Consider the following 18,148-nt stretch of genomic DNA (forward strand, 5'->3'; position numbering starts at 1 on the left):
CTGTTAAGTAGTCTGCTATTTCAGTCAACCATAGAACTTTTTCATTGTTAAATTAAGAGATGCCATCTGAAGTATTGCCTGTATTGCACTCCAAAAAGGATTTAACGATGCAGTGCAAACACTGACAAATTACATTGATTATCAGTTTGAAAAAAAAGCATTTGAAACCAGAAGAATTTGAAATTTGTCTTCTTGACAAGAATTATCTACAAGTGCAGAAATCACCATGTGCTCGAATTTTAAAAGGGATGAATAATTTCTTTGGCGTATTTCTTCTTTTTCATAAAGCTTTGCTACTGCATATATTTTGACATGTATTCTTATAAACAAAAATCAACTTGTGAAATTACTGATTGAAAATTAATAGCACTGGGAATAACATACTGAACCAACTTAATTATTTGATGTAGGTAGACTTCTAAATATTGCATTCAATCCTTACTATGTTGCTTGACCCAGCAATAGGACACTAAGATGAGAAGAGTTATATCTCTAAATAAAGTGTAAAGAACTTCTAAAACCAGAGGTGTAAATGAATGGAAGACATGTCACACTAACTGTACTGATTACCTATCTAGTGTTGAAGATTATGCCACATGTATTTTAAATACAGATGGTAAGATAATGGTAGAAGATTAATTTACACAGATGATCCAGCTCAACAAAAAGCCTGATAGTAAGAATTTTTTTTTTTTTGTTGTATTCTTCTTTGACTAATGCATTCAGTTTGCAAATTAAACATATGATATAAGAAACTACCAATCTTATTAAAATATTTTACTTCTCTGCACGCCAGCTGACAGAATTTTAACCAGAGGAAAGAAAGATCTAAGTTAAATAGGATTGAAACATAAATGGAAAAGTGTCATTTCCAAGAATGGAAATAGAACAACATACAGTGAGTAAATTGCTGTTACGGCGCACACTGTGCATCCCTGTAATCTTGCTTAATCTGATAAACTGGGGAAAATGATCAGCAAAATCCAAAGACAACCCTCGAGTGAAAGCAGGCCACTTTAGCAGGCCTATTGCACAGATGTGATGGAGCTCCTGAAGGTTTGTTCTGGAGCCACTAAAGCATCCTGACTGCCTCTGCGTGAGAGTTAAGTTACCACCTGCTTAATGCACACAGGGGTAACAGTACCTTGATGTGTCATGATAGGAAATGACCATGACATAGGAAAAAAGATAAACTCTCGAAGCAATCTATACTGTGTGTGAAATGATTTAAGGATGTCACAAATTAACTAAGAAAGATTTAAGTACCTCTAAATGTGGTTTACTGGTAGTGGGTATTTGATGCTCAGTCTAAGTACAAAAAGGAAACTGAACAGAGGAATATATTCCTTCCTTTAGTGGAAGTTTGATCTAACTATTACCTAGTCTTTAATCAGTAGTAGAAAATGTGGATACCTAAAAACATACTGATGTTTAGAACTTTCAATATTTTTTAAGGGAACTACAGTTATTTCCAGACCGCTGGTCATCAAGTAATCCTGCTCCAAGAATGGCAGTAAAAAGTGCTGCTATATTTAAGGAGAAAACACAAGCCTGGCCACTTTCTGCAGTCCTTTCCCCTAGTATCATCTCTAAGTCTTGTATAGCAATATGAGAAAACCCTTCCTGTTTCCTTCAGTATTTGTTCATGAACATTTTCATGGATTTCTCTAATCCTCTTTTGAGCCTATTGATGCTGTCTTCATAGCCTCCTATGGTATGAGTACGAGAAGTTTTGTAGCCACTAACAGAGAAGAATTTTCTTTCATCTGTGCTTTTATCTCATGTTCCACCAATTTCAGTGAGCAGTCCCTAGTTCTGCTGTTGAAGAATTTAGTGAACAACAGTTCTGCATTTACTTTATCTGAGGACTGGATGATTCTGTAAACTTTGATCATATTCCTCCTCAGTCTTACCCTCTCCTAACTGAAGACTCTTATTCTTGTAATCCTCTTCATTTTAGTTGCCTGTGTCTGCATCTTCTCTGGTACTCCACTGCTGTCACAGGGAACAACATGTAAAGATGTTGCTGCTGCTGTTGGTACTAGAAACTGCCTATGACTTCAGACTGAGTCTGAGACTGGGGCTCCGTCACATGAGTCACAGCAGAAAACAGATTAGAAATTTATAGTCCAAAAAGATGAGGCAGACAAAGAGTAGGAGAAGAAAGAGATAAAATATTGCAATGAGCCTCAGATCACTTGATGCTTTAGGGGACTTGGATCTTCCCATCTCCTTCCCCTGCTTCTATCCGGTAGAAGAGAACACCTCAAGCTACTGTTATTTTCAGATATATCTTTTCTTCATGTTTAATTACAGCTGGTTTAATGCCGCCATCTCTATGCCACTGCCCTCCGAAGTGGTCCTTGTGCTGGTGCTAGTGTGCAGGTAGGAGCCATACTGTGATGCAACCCGGTGAACTGTTGTGGCTGGAAACTTATCCAGCAAAACAATGGTTAATTTTCAAACAGACCAGGTTCACCTTGTAGCCTCAAAAGTATCAAAACCAGTGTAGGGGAAGGGATGGGAATAGTGATCAGGATATCATGGGAAGGAAGGCTGGACTGTTCTTTTTGTTAGGAGCATGCATTTGTGCTGAATGACAAGGATCATAGAGCTAGGGCTTTTATTTTTCTAGGTGAAATAAACCATGCTCCCTTATTCTCCCTGGTAAAACAGCCTGGCATTCCTCAGTCTTCCCAACAATCTTTCTCTGTCTCCTTTCTGTCTTTCTTGTGGGTAATGGTTAATACTGTACATACTTTAAAGCAGTGTTCTGTTGATAATTTACTAATAATTTCAGACTTCTCCAGCAAAGGGAGCATCTGTAAGATATCTAAAAGCAATGAGAAACCCAAACTGAGAAAGCAAGCATATTTGGTTGTCTTTTACTGCCAGTATTGCTCCAGAATAAATAAAACAGAACAAGCTAAAAAAACCAAGAGGAAGCAGTGACTAAGTTCATAGAGAGTATTTAAATTAAGGGCACCATGAGACTACTAAGATTTTCATAATGGAGAAAAACAGTGGTTAGTGATACATGACAAGCAAAAATTCTTAAGCAGATGGTACAGAAATACAGCAATGTAGAAAAAGGAAAGAGAAAATGAAAAGGGGATGTTTTTAGATGCTGTCAAGAAACTTGACAAAACAATCACTTTCAATTGCAATATCTGGAAAGAAACAGAAATGTGATAACAGAAGACAACAAGCGTCATCAGAAAGAACGGTATAGTTAGCTTCTGGAATCATCAGTAGGTGTTCTCCCATAGAGGTTTTCAACATTTCCAATGTGTAGACCCTCAAGTAACTGTCAATAGTTGCTTAGTTACAAAAGTTCTCCTCTCCTTATGACAGAATGTGTGGAAGGTAGAAGAGAGGTTTAGATAAGAAAGGTTTGTCCCAACATCAGTAAGGTTCCAGGCCTCTGCTGTGGTACATATATGACTTTGTGCATGCATTGCCATCTTTTGTGTATACATACAGTCATCTTTCTGGGATAAATAACTTACTGCTTTTATCTATAGGTTAGGCAGGAAACACTTGTACCCAAGTGTTTGTATACACAAAACCAAACACACTGGTGGAAGTCCATTCAAAGAATCATCAAAAGCTAGTTCTCAAATACCTATTGTTAAAACAGAACTGGCATACTAGAGACAAACAAAATAGATATTTTTTCATTAGTTGTAGTATATAAATTACTAATTATATTCTGTGGTTCAGTACATCTGTAGTTAATGCTCGCTCAAGTTGATGGGTTTTAGAGGCCTTCAACCATAGGCCAACACTGGTAGCAGAGCTGGGTTTTCAAACTGTGGGGAACTTTTGAGTTTTCTACATTTAGGTTTCACATCAATACCAAGTTAGAGTTTCTATATACATTTTCTGTACACTCTTACGTGTAGCTATGAAATGACTCTGACATTCAGGTGAGCTCAATTAGGCAATCTCAAAGCTGACGCAAATATCTACTTCATTCGATTCCACACAGGGCTGCCTGGGAGCCACAGCTTCTGGGAGCCAAACCCAGGTCCCTCCAGGCTCCCTCTCTTCCTACACACAGTGCCCGGGAGCCCTGTGGGCGCTAATGGGGCACGCTGGGCTCCTGGCTTGCAGACTCTGTGGCAGACTGCCTGAAACCTCTGGCACAGCTGGCTGCCTCCGAGCTAAACGTGGGAGTCCTGCCAAGCACACTGCCACATTGCTCCTGGTCTCAGGGGACAAAGCCTTGGGAGGTTGGCTCAGATTTGGAGAAAGTTTTGAAACTCAAGATGTTTGGAACAAAACTTCTGTTATTCAACAAACTGGCATTTTCCTCTGAAATGTTCTTCTTTTGCAATTTGTAAAATTTCAGACCACTTTTTAGTAGACATCTATCCTGTTTAAAATGAGTTTGTGATACTAAGAGGACAGAATCATACTAGCATCTCCTGTGCTGCTTCCCTGTGGAAGTGAACAGTGAGGGAGCGAGTTCAGCAGAGTGTTGGACGTGTTGAAGAGTAGTGTAAGCTTCCTCAAGTCAACATTACACATGATGCAAAATACTGTAGCAGGAAATGTGGCTTCTCTCAAACTTGTAGGGCGGTATTAGGAAAAAACAAACTAGTATTTTTATTTTGACCCTTCTTTGCTAGTTTTTGTCTGCTCCTGCTTTGATAGTCTCATCTCCGCCCTTTGTAGTTTTTTACACTATGCACGCGCTGAGTTTCACAAAACAAGACTGGAGGAATTTCTGACCTTGGGAGTTCTGCTGAGTATGGGTTTTTCAGATGAGAATCAGGTACAGATTTAAAGATTTAAAGATGCTTTTGCCTACATGAAGGTCACAATGCAAGAGAGAAAAGAGAACAAATTACAGAACAGGAATGATGGATTTGGAGAATGAAAAAAAACCATAAAGACATGCTTTAAAGGAGCTGCATATGTTAGGCCAGGAGCCCTCTGTACGTGGCAGAACACCTGGCTGCTTAGGCAAAGCAGCTTTCTACTGAAATAGAGCCCTCTTACAGGGATTACTTAAACAGAGGCTGGTGGATGGCATTCATTAGCTCTTGTGGGGACGAATGAAAGGTTTATTTGACCTTACAGTTCTCTGTGGCCCTTTAGTTCTTCATTTTATATCACAACTTCCTCAATGTATAACATATAGCAAATACTTAAAAACCTTCATTAGAAACATCAAGAAAACAAAGAAAAATAACTTTATATGCATATGTAATTAGATATGCGACACTTATTAAAAGAAGCAGGTAACTTTTGAAGCAGTCTTATATGACCTCAAATTCATCAAAACACAGAAGCCTACACTCTCAATTTTAAGTGTCACTGACATCATCTGGGCTACTACGCATGTGAAGCCGACCACACACTTTGACGGTCTGTGAGTCTTTAACAAGATTTTTGATGCCTGGATTGAACGATCCCAGCAGCTGCAGGACGTAACTAGTAAGAGCAGGCAAGGGCAGTTCCACACTCCTAGCCAGGTAGCATTTGCTAGGTTGCCAGTAGGGTGGAAAATGGAAAGCGGGGTGGTACAATTTACGTCGACTTTTGAAAAGTTTTTGGCAGGGCAATTCATAAGAAGCTGTTAAGGAAACGAGTGCTATCATGGGCTACGGAAAGTGGCTAATAAAAAGAAATAATTGGAACAAATGATTACTTTTCATCACATCAAATGATTAGTAGCTGGCTGCCCCAAGGACCTGCAGAAGGATTAGTTTATTTAATGTATGTATTAATGAACTCAGAAGAGAAGTGCGAGAGGAAAATTTGAAGACAATACAAAATAAGTAAAGTAAAATCTAGGAAAGAATTTGAGGAGCTTCACTGAGTCGTAAGAAAAGGGTGAATTGGCAACAGTAAAGCAGATTAAATGCATAATGAAAAGAATTGTACGTATAGCTGTGTTCTAAATTGAGTGTAACCAGCAAGGGGAAAAAAACTAAAACCAACTGCGTATCACTCAGTGAAAGCCTTTATGCAGTGTGTAACAGCAGAAAAAATAATTCTCAAAAGGTTGTATCGCCACTGTATCAGTAAGCAGTAGGAAATCATTTGGAACAGCTCCTGCTGTTTTCAAAAGGTATTAAAAAAACCCCACACACCAAAGGCACAAGAGGATACTGAAAACTACCAGAAATATGGAAAGACTTCCACGTGGAAGGAAGGCTAGAAAGGCTGGGGCTGCCTACGTATTGACAGGACATATTCCCCTTTATTATTTAATATAAGGACCAGAGGTTATTCCATGAAAGTATAGGTAAAAAACCCCACCTAAACAAACCCCCAAATGATCAAGTAAAATGGGCATCTCATTATTAACTCCTGGATATTACAAAGCATCATCGAGGCATTAAGTTTGATAGGAATTTAAAAATAAGAAAAGATTGGACCTGTATAGCTGTGAACCTACTCAGTTGCATTAAACAGCTTTGTATTTGCAAGGAACAGAAACTTTATTCTTTGAGAACTAAGTTGGTCAGTAACTATGAGGATTAGAAAAAAATGTCTCCTATTTCTTCCCGAGGGTGTTTGTACCTTCCCGCCAAGTGTGCCTTCCAACTTCTGATGCCTCCAGTCACTGTCAGAGACAAAGGCCTGGCAGCTCTGGGTACTCCTGAATATGATGAGCACTAATACTGAGAAACTTGAACGCTATTCAGTCACGCTTACCACGATACTTTAGCAAAAGTGGTATTAATTCTGTTTCTAAAACAATCCTAATCTTTCTAGACCACTGGGGCTGTGCACACATAACTGAGAAGTGACTTGTTACTTGGTGATACACAAACCCAGAGCTGCAGCATCATCCACACCTCTGCTGTCATTCCCACTCTGTGCCTTGTCATCATTTCCCCACAAGAACTTTACACTGCAAAGCCATGTAACAAAGCCCACACTGCCTCACTCCGTGGGAAACAGAAGGAGAGAAGCCAACTGACAAAATAATGGTATAAGATACGGGGAAAGAACATGAAACACGTTTACGTGCTTCTCACCAGATCACTTGTGTGGCATAACAATGATTTTTGAATGAGTGGACTCTTCTGTCTGCAGTTGCTGCAATTACCACCCCACCCCCCTCAAAAGACTATAGTTTAAATCACATACCAATTCCATTCACAACAGGTGAATCATTACTAACTTCCAACATGCTGGGCAAATTTTGTTCTCCTTCATGATCATTTAAATCCATATTTTGCTGTTGTGAGCCATTCCCAAAATGTCTAGAATCCTTTTCATGACTGCCATCTCCATTCTGCAGGCCATTATGTGGCTTTTTCAGTGGCATAATCTGTAAACCGCTGGGAGTAGTTCGGTAAGTCACAGTTTTAGCAGCCCTGTCATTAGCAGCTGCTGTCTTTGCTGTGTATCCTCTTTTCTGTTTTTGAAGAGATGGATTAATTCTCCTCCTTTTGTGTGTTGACCCTTTAGACTTCCCAGATTCAGAAGGTCTATGTGATATTTTCTCAATAGATGACCCTCGGCTTTCCCGTAAAAATTTTGGAGCGCTGGCCTGTTTCCCATGTCTTGATCGCTTTTCTCTAGAAATGTGTAGTCCATTGAACTCATCAATAAACTCCTCACAATGTAGTAGATGATGTTCAGGTTCCCAGGTGTCTTCATTGCTTCCGTAGCCTTTCCACCTGATGAGATACTCCCATTTGCCCTTCTTGTTCTTCCTTTTGTCAACAATCCTCTCCACCTAAAAGAAAAACAAAAAAGTTTCATATTAGAAAGAAAAATAGTTTGTTCATGAAAATGATGTTCTTCGTTTACAGCTAGGAAAGCCTCTTTGATGCTGTAAAGCACGTAAGTATTAATGAGATTTTCCTAAAATGTAGTGTTTAATGAACTGACTTTGATACAAAAAGCCACCAAACCAGTCAAAATGTAGCAACCTGTATTATAGCTTTAAATTTACCTTATTTTCATAGCATGCAGTCCAACATTATATTCCCATTGGATCCTATACAGACCACGCTGACTGCTGATAAGAACCTACTCGGTGTGAGTATAAACCGCTTGACAGTACATTTAGGAATCAGTGTTAGACATTTCTGTTCGAAAAACAATTCCCGTGAACAGCCTTGGCAACAGAGGACAGGAAGGCCATTTCCCCTTCTGAAAACATTAAGAGATGTAGACCTGACCAAACCTGATCTGGGAACCTGCAACAGCCACAGTGTGAAGAAATAAGAATATTGTTAATGAATTCTTTGGAAATCTGGTTGTAAAATGAGTCAACTATTGTTACATTCCTCAGCTGCCTCTTGTTTGGAAGAGCTAACTAAAGCATATTTTGCTATATGTCAGTTACTGATCATTCTCCTGAAACCGTACACGCATTATGTCCCTATAAACATCCCCACACATCTTCATGTCTTGAAACTATCTTCAACAGAGAATTAATTGTAACAAATTAAAATATTTTATACCAAAGAAATATTTGCAGTAATGTACATCCACTTTGCTACTTCTGTCATAGAAAAACTGTATTTTTTATAAACGCAATATTTGAGTAAACATGCAAAATTTGTGACTGCACCAATTAAAGCTAAAAAAAGGCAAATGAAAGACTTAAAGGCAGGATTCCTACATAGAAGTAATTAATTTCATGAATCTATGTGAGAGAATGTCAGTCTGAGGGACGTTTCTGCACCAAGGGATAAAGGACTGTATTGGGACTGAAGCTGAATGTGAATTAACAGTATCGTGCTGTTGTGGAAAATGGGCTGTACAGCTGAAGAAATCTTTGTGCTATGTCAGCACTGGCAAGGACTCAACTAGAGGGAGAGTGCATATGAAAATCCAAGCACAGTCAGTGGACAGCAAGTCATGGGTTTAAACTGCATCAAGTGAAATTCAGATCAAGTCACTAGGAAAGATGTTCCATTGGTAGCAAGAACTAAGCACTAGAATATGTAACATTGGGAAAGTACGGAGGGTTTTTAGAGCAAATGGTTTCTGTTGAACAAGCATCTGCCATGAAAAGTCACTGCTGGAAAATCGGGTTATGATGAGATAACCTTCTGAAGTCTCTCCTAAGTTTTATCTTCTGATTCTGTAATTCCTTTATTTTTTAAAAATGTGGCTTCTCAGGGATAAAGACATCATCAATGGAAAAAAATATTGTATTTGTTAACCAAAAGCACTATTTTTTATTTAGAAAAATAAATCAGTTCCCAGCTAATGTTTTCATTGCTCTTCTACGAAAAATATCTCTTGTGAAGAAAAGCAGTGCAATCTGTACTGGGAATTTGCCCTTGAAGAAGGGCAATCACAGCAGCGTTAGTAATTGTTCTTTTTAGATCCCGTTAGAGCAAACCAATGGATTAATTCTGGCTGCTCACTGGCTGGAACTGTACATTCATAGAAATCTTGGTGGGTTCCCCAAAGGAGTCTAAATGCAATTAGCAACTAAACATTATACTTCTATCTCAGTTAATTTACATGGGAAGTGTGCTAAGATATCTGCGTCTGAGTCATAGTGGACATCATTCCTCCATCTCCAGGGCACTCAGCTGCAGTGTCCCCAAATCTCATTCCTGAGCCCTGTCTCATCCAGTATTTGCACTGAGACACTGCAGGAACAAAGCAAGGCATCCTCTTTACTCTGGATCTAGCACAGTCCCCACAGGATTGCTCAGCCAAACAGTCAACGGAAGCTCAGTGTACACAAGCCGGAGACCATTTGTCTCAGAAGAGGAAAAATTCTCACAAAAAACATGAACTGTCATTTTTTTTGTCCTCACTTGTGATGTGAAGCTTTCAACTGTCAAACTAACAGACTTCCTATGATCTTGTTGTAGAGAGCAGTTGCCCAAATTATCCCTGGCTCTAAAATACTTCTCATCCTCCTATGTAGGACTCGCCAGAAAGACTGAACATTGAGCCGTGGGACTCCGGAGTGGCCTGTGGGATGTCTGTGGATTTGTTACTTTAACTACCGTGGCTCCCTGTACCAAAGAGCGAAACACATATATAAATATGTCCTGGGGAAAACATTAACTTGCCGCTAAACTCAGTAGACCACAGCTATCATTACTTCAGAGAATTTGGTTTAGTGCTATTCTGTCCTGTAGGAGCTAAACAATACATGCATTCCTCCTCTCTTTTTTCAGGAGTTCAGTTTTGGAACACCAACTCTGTGTCAGGTTGGTGCCACCTTGGAGTAACTTCTGCCTGTCTCTTCAGGAATTACACCACTTGCATTCCCCTACTTGCTCACTGAAGGAAGAACCTCAGAGACTATGGCTGTTGTCAGAATTACATACAAACAAAGGTTTTCTTTAAAATCATGCACATATCTTTAAATTTAACTATACCAATTTCTCATTTTCACAACTTTTCTGTACTACAAGAAGGAGAAGGGAAGGGAAGAGGTTTCTTGGACAGTGTTTTCAAATATGGGAAACAATCAAGTATTTTGGCAATGAGGCATTATAGATTTCAATTAAGAAGGTAAAAGGAAAAAACATTAGTGGTTTTTGTTCCTGGGTAACATGATACTAGCAATAAAGAATGTGATTAACCAGTTCAACACATCATCAAGGGAGAATTTATGAAATTGGGTCAAATTTAATAAATGGTTTCAAAAAAATATTCAGAAAGCAAATATATTTGGGAAAGATTAATCATTTCACTACCGCATTTTCAGAAAAAAACTATTAATGATTCACTTCAATTGAACTAACAAAACTAAAATGAAGAGGGTCTAAATAAAGTGAAGACAAAATGTTTTGTTTCTGCTAAACCCTCTTCTCAATTTATTATTTTGTGGAGGAGAGAATGAAAAAATGTGGGCTGATGCAAAATTAGTTGTTTTCCTGGAGTTTTTTGGATCAGCCCTCATACCCACTGGCTTGACTAATGATGCACAAAAAGTCTGAGTAAGTATTTTCCTCATCCTCATTACTGCCTCAGTGTTCAGTACTGAATGCAGTTCATTACTGAATGCATTTGAGGGTAGCATCAAACATACTTGACTTCTCAATGTGGTCCCGTTTCTTCTTGGGCCTTCATTGATATTTATCTTCTTCAGAGTGCCACTGTGATTCTTCCCTGCATACAGTGAAGTGCTTCAGTGCAGGCATAAATATCAGGGTTTTACCCACACTTGGTACTATTGGTCCTGTTTTCCTTCTATTCACAGTCCACAGTAATAACAAACACCAAAAATTTGGGTTTTTTTAATGATGTATAATTGTTTAATAGGTAGTATATAATGTAAAATATTTCTGCATTTCCTTAAGGTTTGAAAAATTCGTATTAGTTTTCTTAATGAGAAATAATTCTGTGACAGCGAGTGATTAACAGAAATAACACTTCCATTCCTTCCCTGCAATAAGCACTACACAGCTCTGAGAATACGCAGAAAATATCAACGGCTTCAATGTCTGATTTTCCGTTTCCCCCCTCAGTTCTGTCTTTAATGAAAACTGAATAACATCTTCCCAAAAGTGACCTTGAGAGTTATCATTTGTCAAATCCTTGAAATCAGTTTGGAAAACCAAGTAGTTAGATCTAATAAAACTGAAATGACTTTAAACAAAGTCTGCAGGGGTATCACAGTTAAGAGAGTGCTAGAACTCACATACACCACTACTTGCCTGGACTCTCTCTCTCTCTCTCTCTCTCTCTCTCTCTCTTACTCCCTGTCCCAGCTAATTCTGGATGAATTGAAGTTCGGATATGTTACTACAGAACTATATTTATATTTGCTTTAAGAAATAATGTATGTCATTAGTTGTAAAACTTCTGCTTTCATCTTTAACTTATTTGTTTCTCTTGTATTTATATTTAGTTTCTCAAAATCTGGTAACTGGAGCCTGTGTTCCAGATGTACAAAACCAATGGCACCGTATCTTCTGAAGCAGCCAGTATTCACACTAGAGAAATAATAGTGGAATGGATACTGGGTCTCTCTTCAGAATCTGACCCCCAGTTTAAAGCCAGAGTAGGTCTAATCAATGTGCCAGCTATGAACCCCCCAGTAATAAATCTATGTAGTCACCCAGAAGGTCAAAATGAAAGTGAAAGGGCTCAACAGTCATAAAATGAAAGGGAAGATACTCCTCATCTGAATTATTCACAGGCAAACATCAAGTGACATCTTCCCAGGAAATTCAGTGAAGATCCTGTTAATACCAGGAAGACACTGTTTTTTATTCTCTTCCCCTTTTCTCTTTTTAAGCATATGGATTTTTTATTTTCTACCATCTTCTCAGATTTGGAAGAGGTGTTAAACTTGCTAGGGAGATCGTAAAAGTTCTGTTTCCACTAGAAAAAGCCTATCAGCCTCACATTACAAACGGTTGCAAACCACTGCATTAGCTATAGGTGTCCTCCCACATACACATATGAAAATATAATGACAGACCAAATAAAGGCTGTAAAAACGGCTGCTGCTCCCTGAATGCAAGCGTGCAACTTTGATCTTCCTCTCCTGACACAGTAACACTGAAGAAGCTTCTTGCTGTGTGATTCCATGTTCCAGGTCTGAACAGAAAGCCAGAAGTGCCCTGCAAATCAGTTGTATTTTACAGCAGTCATGTGGCAATTAGAAATTGCTGCTCAAAGTTCTGTTTTCACTTTCCTAAGGATTTTCTGGACCCCGTGTTTTGCCTCCATAAATACATCCTTTCAGTGACCTTCCCTGGCATCCGTGCTTATGCAAGCCAGATGATTTCCTCTTTGTGTAAGGGTTCTTCTGGCAGAAGGAGTTTGCCTTTACTACCAGTTTACATCAAATGAAGCCCTGGTTGATAAGCTCACAGAAAACCAGCCAAACACGGCACCCATGCAGAGTCCTATCTCTAATGACCTCACGCAGTTTTTCTTGGAAGTCCCACCTTTCTCTGAAATTCAGTCTCACAGAAACTGAAATTCTGGTCTGATCTCTCAGCTCATTTCTGGCTCTTTTGAAAACTGCCCTGTTGCCCAATCTCCAGTTCCACACGAGGGCTGTGTTTCCCCTCTTGATGCCATCGGTTCCCATTGCTGATCCTACTAACAAGAACCCATTTTCCTGCCCTTGTCGTATCTCTTGATTTCTTTATGGCAGCTTTCTCGTCAGAAGAAATACAAACTTTTGTATTTGATGATAAATGCTTACTTTTATTTCGGTACTAAAATACAGCTGGTAATTTTTACTATACTGCTAAATTTGTTTTGTACATTAGAGTGCACAGTTTAAATTTAGAAACAACAGATATTTTCCTGGTTTGTAGATCAACAAAGTAAAACAAAAATGCTGTTCCTCTCCACTATCATAGGAGAGATTTAAAAACAGTTAGTGTAGGCTGTGAATCTAAGAGAACTGAGACATGGATGAAGCTTACTTTAAGCAGAATTGCTCTTGCAGAGTCTATTTCTGTGACCAGCACAGATGACTAAAAGATGAATGAGAGATCGAAATTCAAAGAGACAAAATATTTTGCTAAGTTCTACCAAGAGCTGGCAGTTTTGGACACATGTATGGCTCTCTGCTTTCTAATACTGTGGATTATTCCCTCCAATGTTTCTCTGCTGAATTCAACGGGATTCTTAAGTTTTATATCATCCAAAAGTAGGTGTACGGGAAATGTGTGTGTTTATCAGAAAGGAAGAGTTCAGCACAACAGAGTAAGGACCTCATTTTGCTTATACTTCCTTCACAGTACTGCAAGTCAACAGAGTTGTTACCAGTTTACTTAGACGCAAGTAAAATCAAAGTAGGATTCTCTGTGATTGAATCCATGAGGTTTTCTGCATTTATTTTAAAAGCAGTTTATAGGAACAGGAGAAGGACTTCTAAACAAACCAGTGTTTATGTGACATATTGCGGTTCTTTCAGTAAAACTGCCTGAAATTTCTTAAAAATACTCATTTCCAAGCAGAGATGGAAATGTTTAAGGAGTAGTTTAAAAAGAAGAAATAGACTATCACAAAAGGTGCTTTTCACCACCACTAAACAAGTCCAGAAATGCGGGAAGTAATTATTAATTTACATAAAAGTGGCAACTGAAATCATTAGGAAAAATAATGTTGTTTTTCTTTCATGTTCATTTGCAGTTTGTGCTCCTTTATCTTCTTGAGTTCAAGCTTATTTTAGTGTTCTGTTCTACAATTCACTCAGTCTTTTTCTCCACCATATTGACTTCACTGAGATTCAATGCAAGGCCAGGACTTCACTTCAACACTTCTACATCCACGCCAAAGCTTAGCCAGAAGTGAAGATTCCACATGAAAAAAACACAAAGGTTCAGCTATGATACAGTATAAATAAACATTTGAATTACCCTGCTGCACTACCACTCAGTGACTCATTGCTTTACAAATGCTACTGGTGCGACTGTCATAAAACACACCACATGTTCTTGTGTGGTAGGTAGAAAAATATTTTCTTAGCTCTTTTTACAGCAAAGTGGTAAATGTGAGCACAAAGAAGTGAAAGGCGAGCTTTTGGAGAGCTGTTCGTCACTTGGTGGTTTCCATAGGTGCTGAGGACTTAGGATTTCAATGTGAGCATGAGCTTCAGCAGTTCAGAGAGGCTTTACCAACATCAGGTGACAACTGAGAATTTTCCGAGGGCAGCCTGCTGGCTTTACAAAGCTTATTTGCAAGGTGAAAAGATAAGAGACCACAGGGGGGTATAGGGTAACACAAGATATTGCAGGGGTTACCAGGTAATACTGGTCAAGCTAAGGGGCCACAGTACCACATCTTCCCCTTATCAAAGCTTTTGAAGTGAATTTTAGTGATCTTTGGAAGAGGACAATGTAACAGCTTTGCAGAGAATCTGAAGGAACACAACCTCCACTGAAATGATGGCTTGGTTGAAATCAAATCTCTGTGCTGGAAAATGCGATAAATGGACAATTAGAGCATGTACTGGGTAGTCACTCCAAGATACGGAATGTGGAACAGCAATTTTTAAGTACGATGTACAGAATATCCAGTGACGAGATCTGTTTTCTAGCTGCTGTACACAGGGAAAGACAAGTATTTCTGCAATGATCAATACATACTTGACAGAGCAACAAGGCAAAAAGAACTCCCAGCCCACGGGTCTGAACGTAAAGGAGGGCAGTAATGTCTCCCCACCACGGAGACAGGTGGGAAATAGATAGGACTTCTGATAGAAATTGATAGGAATGGTTGGACTCAATGATCCGGTGGGTCTCTTCCAACCTGGTTATTCTATGATTCTATGATTTTATGATTCTATGAAAGGAAAATGAAGAACTCTGTCCATGTCATATTAATGGCTGGACAGGGGCAAGGAAATGTCAGAAAGGCAAATCAAATATCCACTTCATGCTTTCTATCCAAATTAGAATGGGAGGCAATTGGTTCTGAGCATCTACACAGCAAAGGTAGTAACAGTCAAATTTGTGAATAATACCGTGCAGGACTAGGAATAGAAGGAAAGGGCTAAGAATAGATAACTTTGTACATTACAGAAGGTTGAGAGGCGATCCTTTGAATAAGAAGCTGAGGTAGCAGTTGGTAAAGTAGGGGGATAAGAGAAGGAAAGTCATGGAACACAAAGGTTTCTTTCAGAATTCAGTTGAATTCTCCATTTTCTTGGTTACACAAATGAAGCTAATGTGATGGCAGAATACAGAAACAAGCTGAAAAGAAAGGTAGAGTAGAAAAAAGGAATAAAGAAACATGCTTTAGGCAACTATAATGGCATGATAGGAGCACAGAATTTTTAAGTAAGTATCCAGGATACCACTGCAATAATACAGAAAAATGGCACATAAAATCTCAAAAATTATCTGTAAAAAGAGTAATTGTCAAAAAAAGGAAGAATAATACATCTTTATCCCCTCAGAAAGAGCATTCAGATGAACAAGGTCAGTAGGCCAGGTTCTGTCCTCAATTATTGCATTGGTTTTCACTGCAGATTTAATTTGTGTTTGAGATTTGAACTCTGTCCAGTGTAAAACCAACTTGCCACTGGTGCTGGGAAGGAACGAACCATCTTGAGGACAGTAGTAAAGGCAGTTAAGAAAGCTGTCAGTGTTCATCATATAGAATCATAGAATAACCAGATTGGAAGAGACCCACCAGATCATCGAGTCCAACCATTCCTATCAAACACTAAACCATGTCCCTTAGCACCTCGTCCACCCGTCCCTTAAACACCTCCAAGGAAGGTGAATCAAGCACCTCCCTGGGCAGCCTGTTCCAGTGCCCAATGACCCTTTCTGTGAAGAATTTTTTCCTCATGTCCAGCCTAAATCTCCCCTGGTGGAGCTTGAGGCCATTCCCTCTTGTCCTGTACCCTGTCACTTGGGAGAAGAGGCCAGCACCCTCCTCTCCACAACCTCCTTTCAGGTAGTTGGAGAGAGCAATGAGGTCACCCCTCAGCCTCCTCTTCTCCAGGCTAAACACCCCCAGCTCTCTCAGCCGCTCCTCATAAGGCCTGTTCTCCAGCCCCTTCACCAGCTTCGTTGCTCTTCTCTGGACTCGCTCCAGAGCCTCAACATCCTTCTTGTGGTGAGGGGCCCAGAACTGAACACAGGATTCGAGGAGCGGTCTCACCAGTGCCGAGTCCAGAGGAGAAGAACCTCCCTGGACCTGCTGGTCACACTGTTTCTGATACAAGCCAAGATGCCATTGGCCTTCTTGGCCACCTGGGCCACTGCTGGCTCATGTTCAGTCGGCTGCCAACCAACACCCCCAGGTCCCTCTCCTCCAGGCACTTTAAATGGTCTGAGTGCAGCTAGTTAGATCTCTGCATCTAAAAAGAGGGGATGGCACTCCAGACGTGGAGATGCAAAGGCATAAAAGCATACGCACTAATTTAAGAGTGTGTTTTGGAGCAATTACATGAACTCTGTGAGGAGGACGTTTGCTTACAGTGTGGATGAAAGGCACTAACACATCTGTGCATGTACAAATGTCTGCAGTGAGTCAGAGTGACTGCACCACACTGCCTGGCAGGCTCTGGCTGCGCGCTACCGTGAAACTCCTCTGGTGATGGCAGAGTTCCCTGGGAGCTGCTACCAGAGCCGCATGCTGTGGAGGAGACAATCACAGGTTACTCTTCTGCTGTCCTCGGTCCCTAGATCCTCTCAAAAGCTCTTTGGCAACAGGTGGTTACCATTCTTTGACCCCTCTGAGTCCTGTATCAGCCTTGGCAATTCACACAAGCTGAGGAAGTGTTAACTGATGAGTTCTTTTAGATTGTACTTCCAACTGTAGGGGTAGCTACAGACTGAAATCCTTTACTCCTTTCAGGGAGTTCCCCAGGAACACCACTGGGGTTTCTCTGGTGGAGAGGTACAGATCTTGCCATCTTGCTCAAAATGCCTGCTGGATCATGCCAAGGGTTATGTGGAGGCACGTGCCACGTCTCTGTGCTGACGGCTACCTTCTCTTTCTGTTGATACGGATGATGCAGACATCTCCAGTGGCAGCGTGAGACTGGAACTCTGATGAAGCTGAGGAATCATTTAGAAATGTCTGTGCTCGAAGCAGTATTGAATATGTAAGTAGCGAATACATTACTAAGGAAATTTTCCATGTATTTGTTAGTCAGATTCCTGACTTGGTGGATGTGTTAATACCTCGTCTGCTCCTGGATGCATTTACAGCAATGATGTGGCAAAGGGCTTTATTCCACGTGCCTCTGTAGAACAGGGTACTATATTTTTATAAATGTAGGGTTTCGGAGATCTATTCCCTACGTTTGTCTCACTGGAATTAAGCAGTGTATGTTCTCCCTGTGGCACTGTGCCAGTCACAAGCTGAAGCTGTGGAAGGCTGCAGCTGTCTGCTCGCTGTTAACTGAGGGTTGGTGCAGAGATCAACACACGCTGGTGCTCCAACATCCATACTCTTTTCCAGATACTTTATGAATGGAAGCTTAAATTTACACTTTAGTATAAGAAACCTCTGAGTCACATTTAATACTAAGATCTCACTTGCAAGCAATTTATGAAATGACAAAAATGAATTTTAACAAATGATTAATAAGTTGTTAGAGACTCTTATGAATCTTGCACCTAATTAGTCTTATAATGAGTCTATGATAATCTTCTGATGTCCTTGCCATCATCCTTGGCACAAACTATACATGCAGTCAAACGCTGGCACAGACGTTCCGAGAGGCTGTGGCATATCCATCCTTGGAGATGAAAAAGACCCTGAG

The 18,148-nt window shown here is 39.9% G+C and overlaps 1 protein-coding gene across 1 annotated transcript in view; it reads right to left on the reverse strand.

The window, feature by feature from the left end:
* CDYL2 (chromodomain Y like 2) overlaps positions 1 to 18,148 on the reverse strand; it is a 59,045-nt gene that overhangs the window by 20,978 nt on the left and 19,919 nt on the right. The window contains exon 2 of the mRNA XM_069868599.1: positions 7,111 to 7,705. Coding sequence (XP_069724700.1) covers positions 7,111 to 7,705 — 595 coding nt within the window. The remainder of the gene's footprint in view (positions 1 to 7,110; positions 7,706 to 18,148) is intronic.

This window comes from Phaenicophaeus curvirostris, chromosome 14 (genome assembly GCF_032191515.1).
Source record: "Phaenicophaeus curvirostris isolate KB17595 chromosome 14, BPBGC_Pcur_1.0, whole genome shotgun sequence".
Lineage (NCBI taxonomy): Eukaryota > Metazoa > Chordata > Aves > Cuculiformes > Cuculidae > Phaenicophaeus > Phaenicophaeus curvirostris.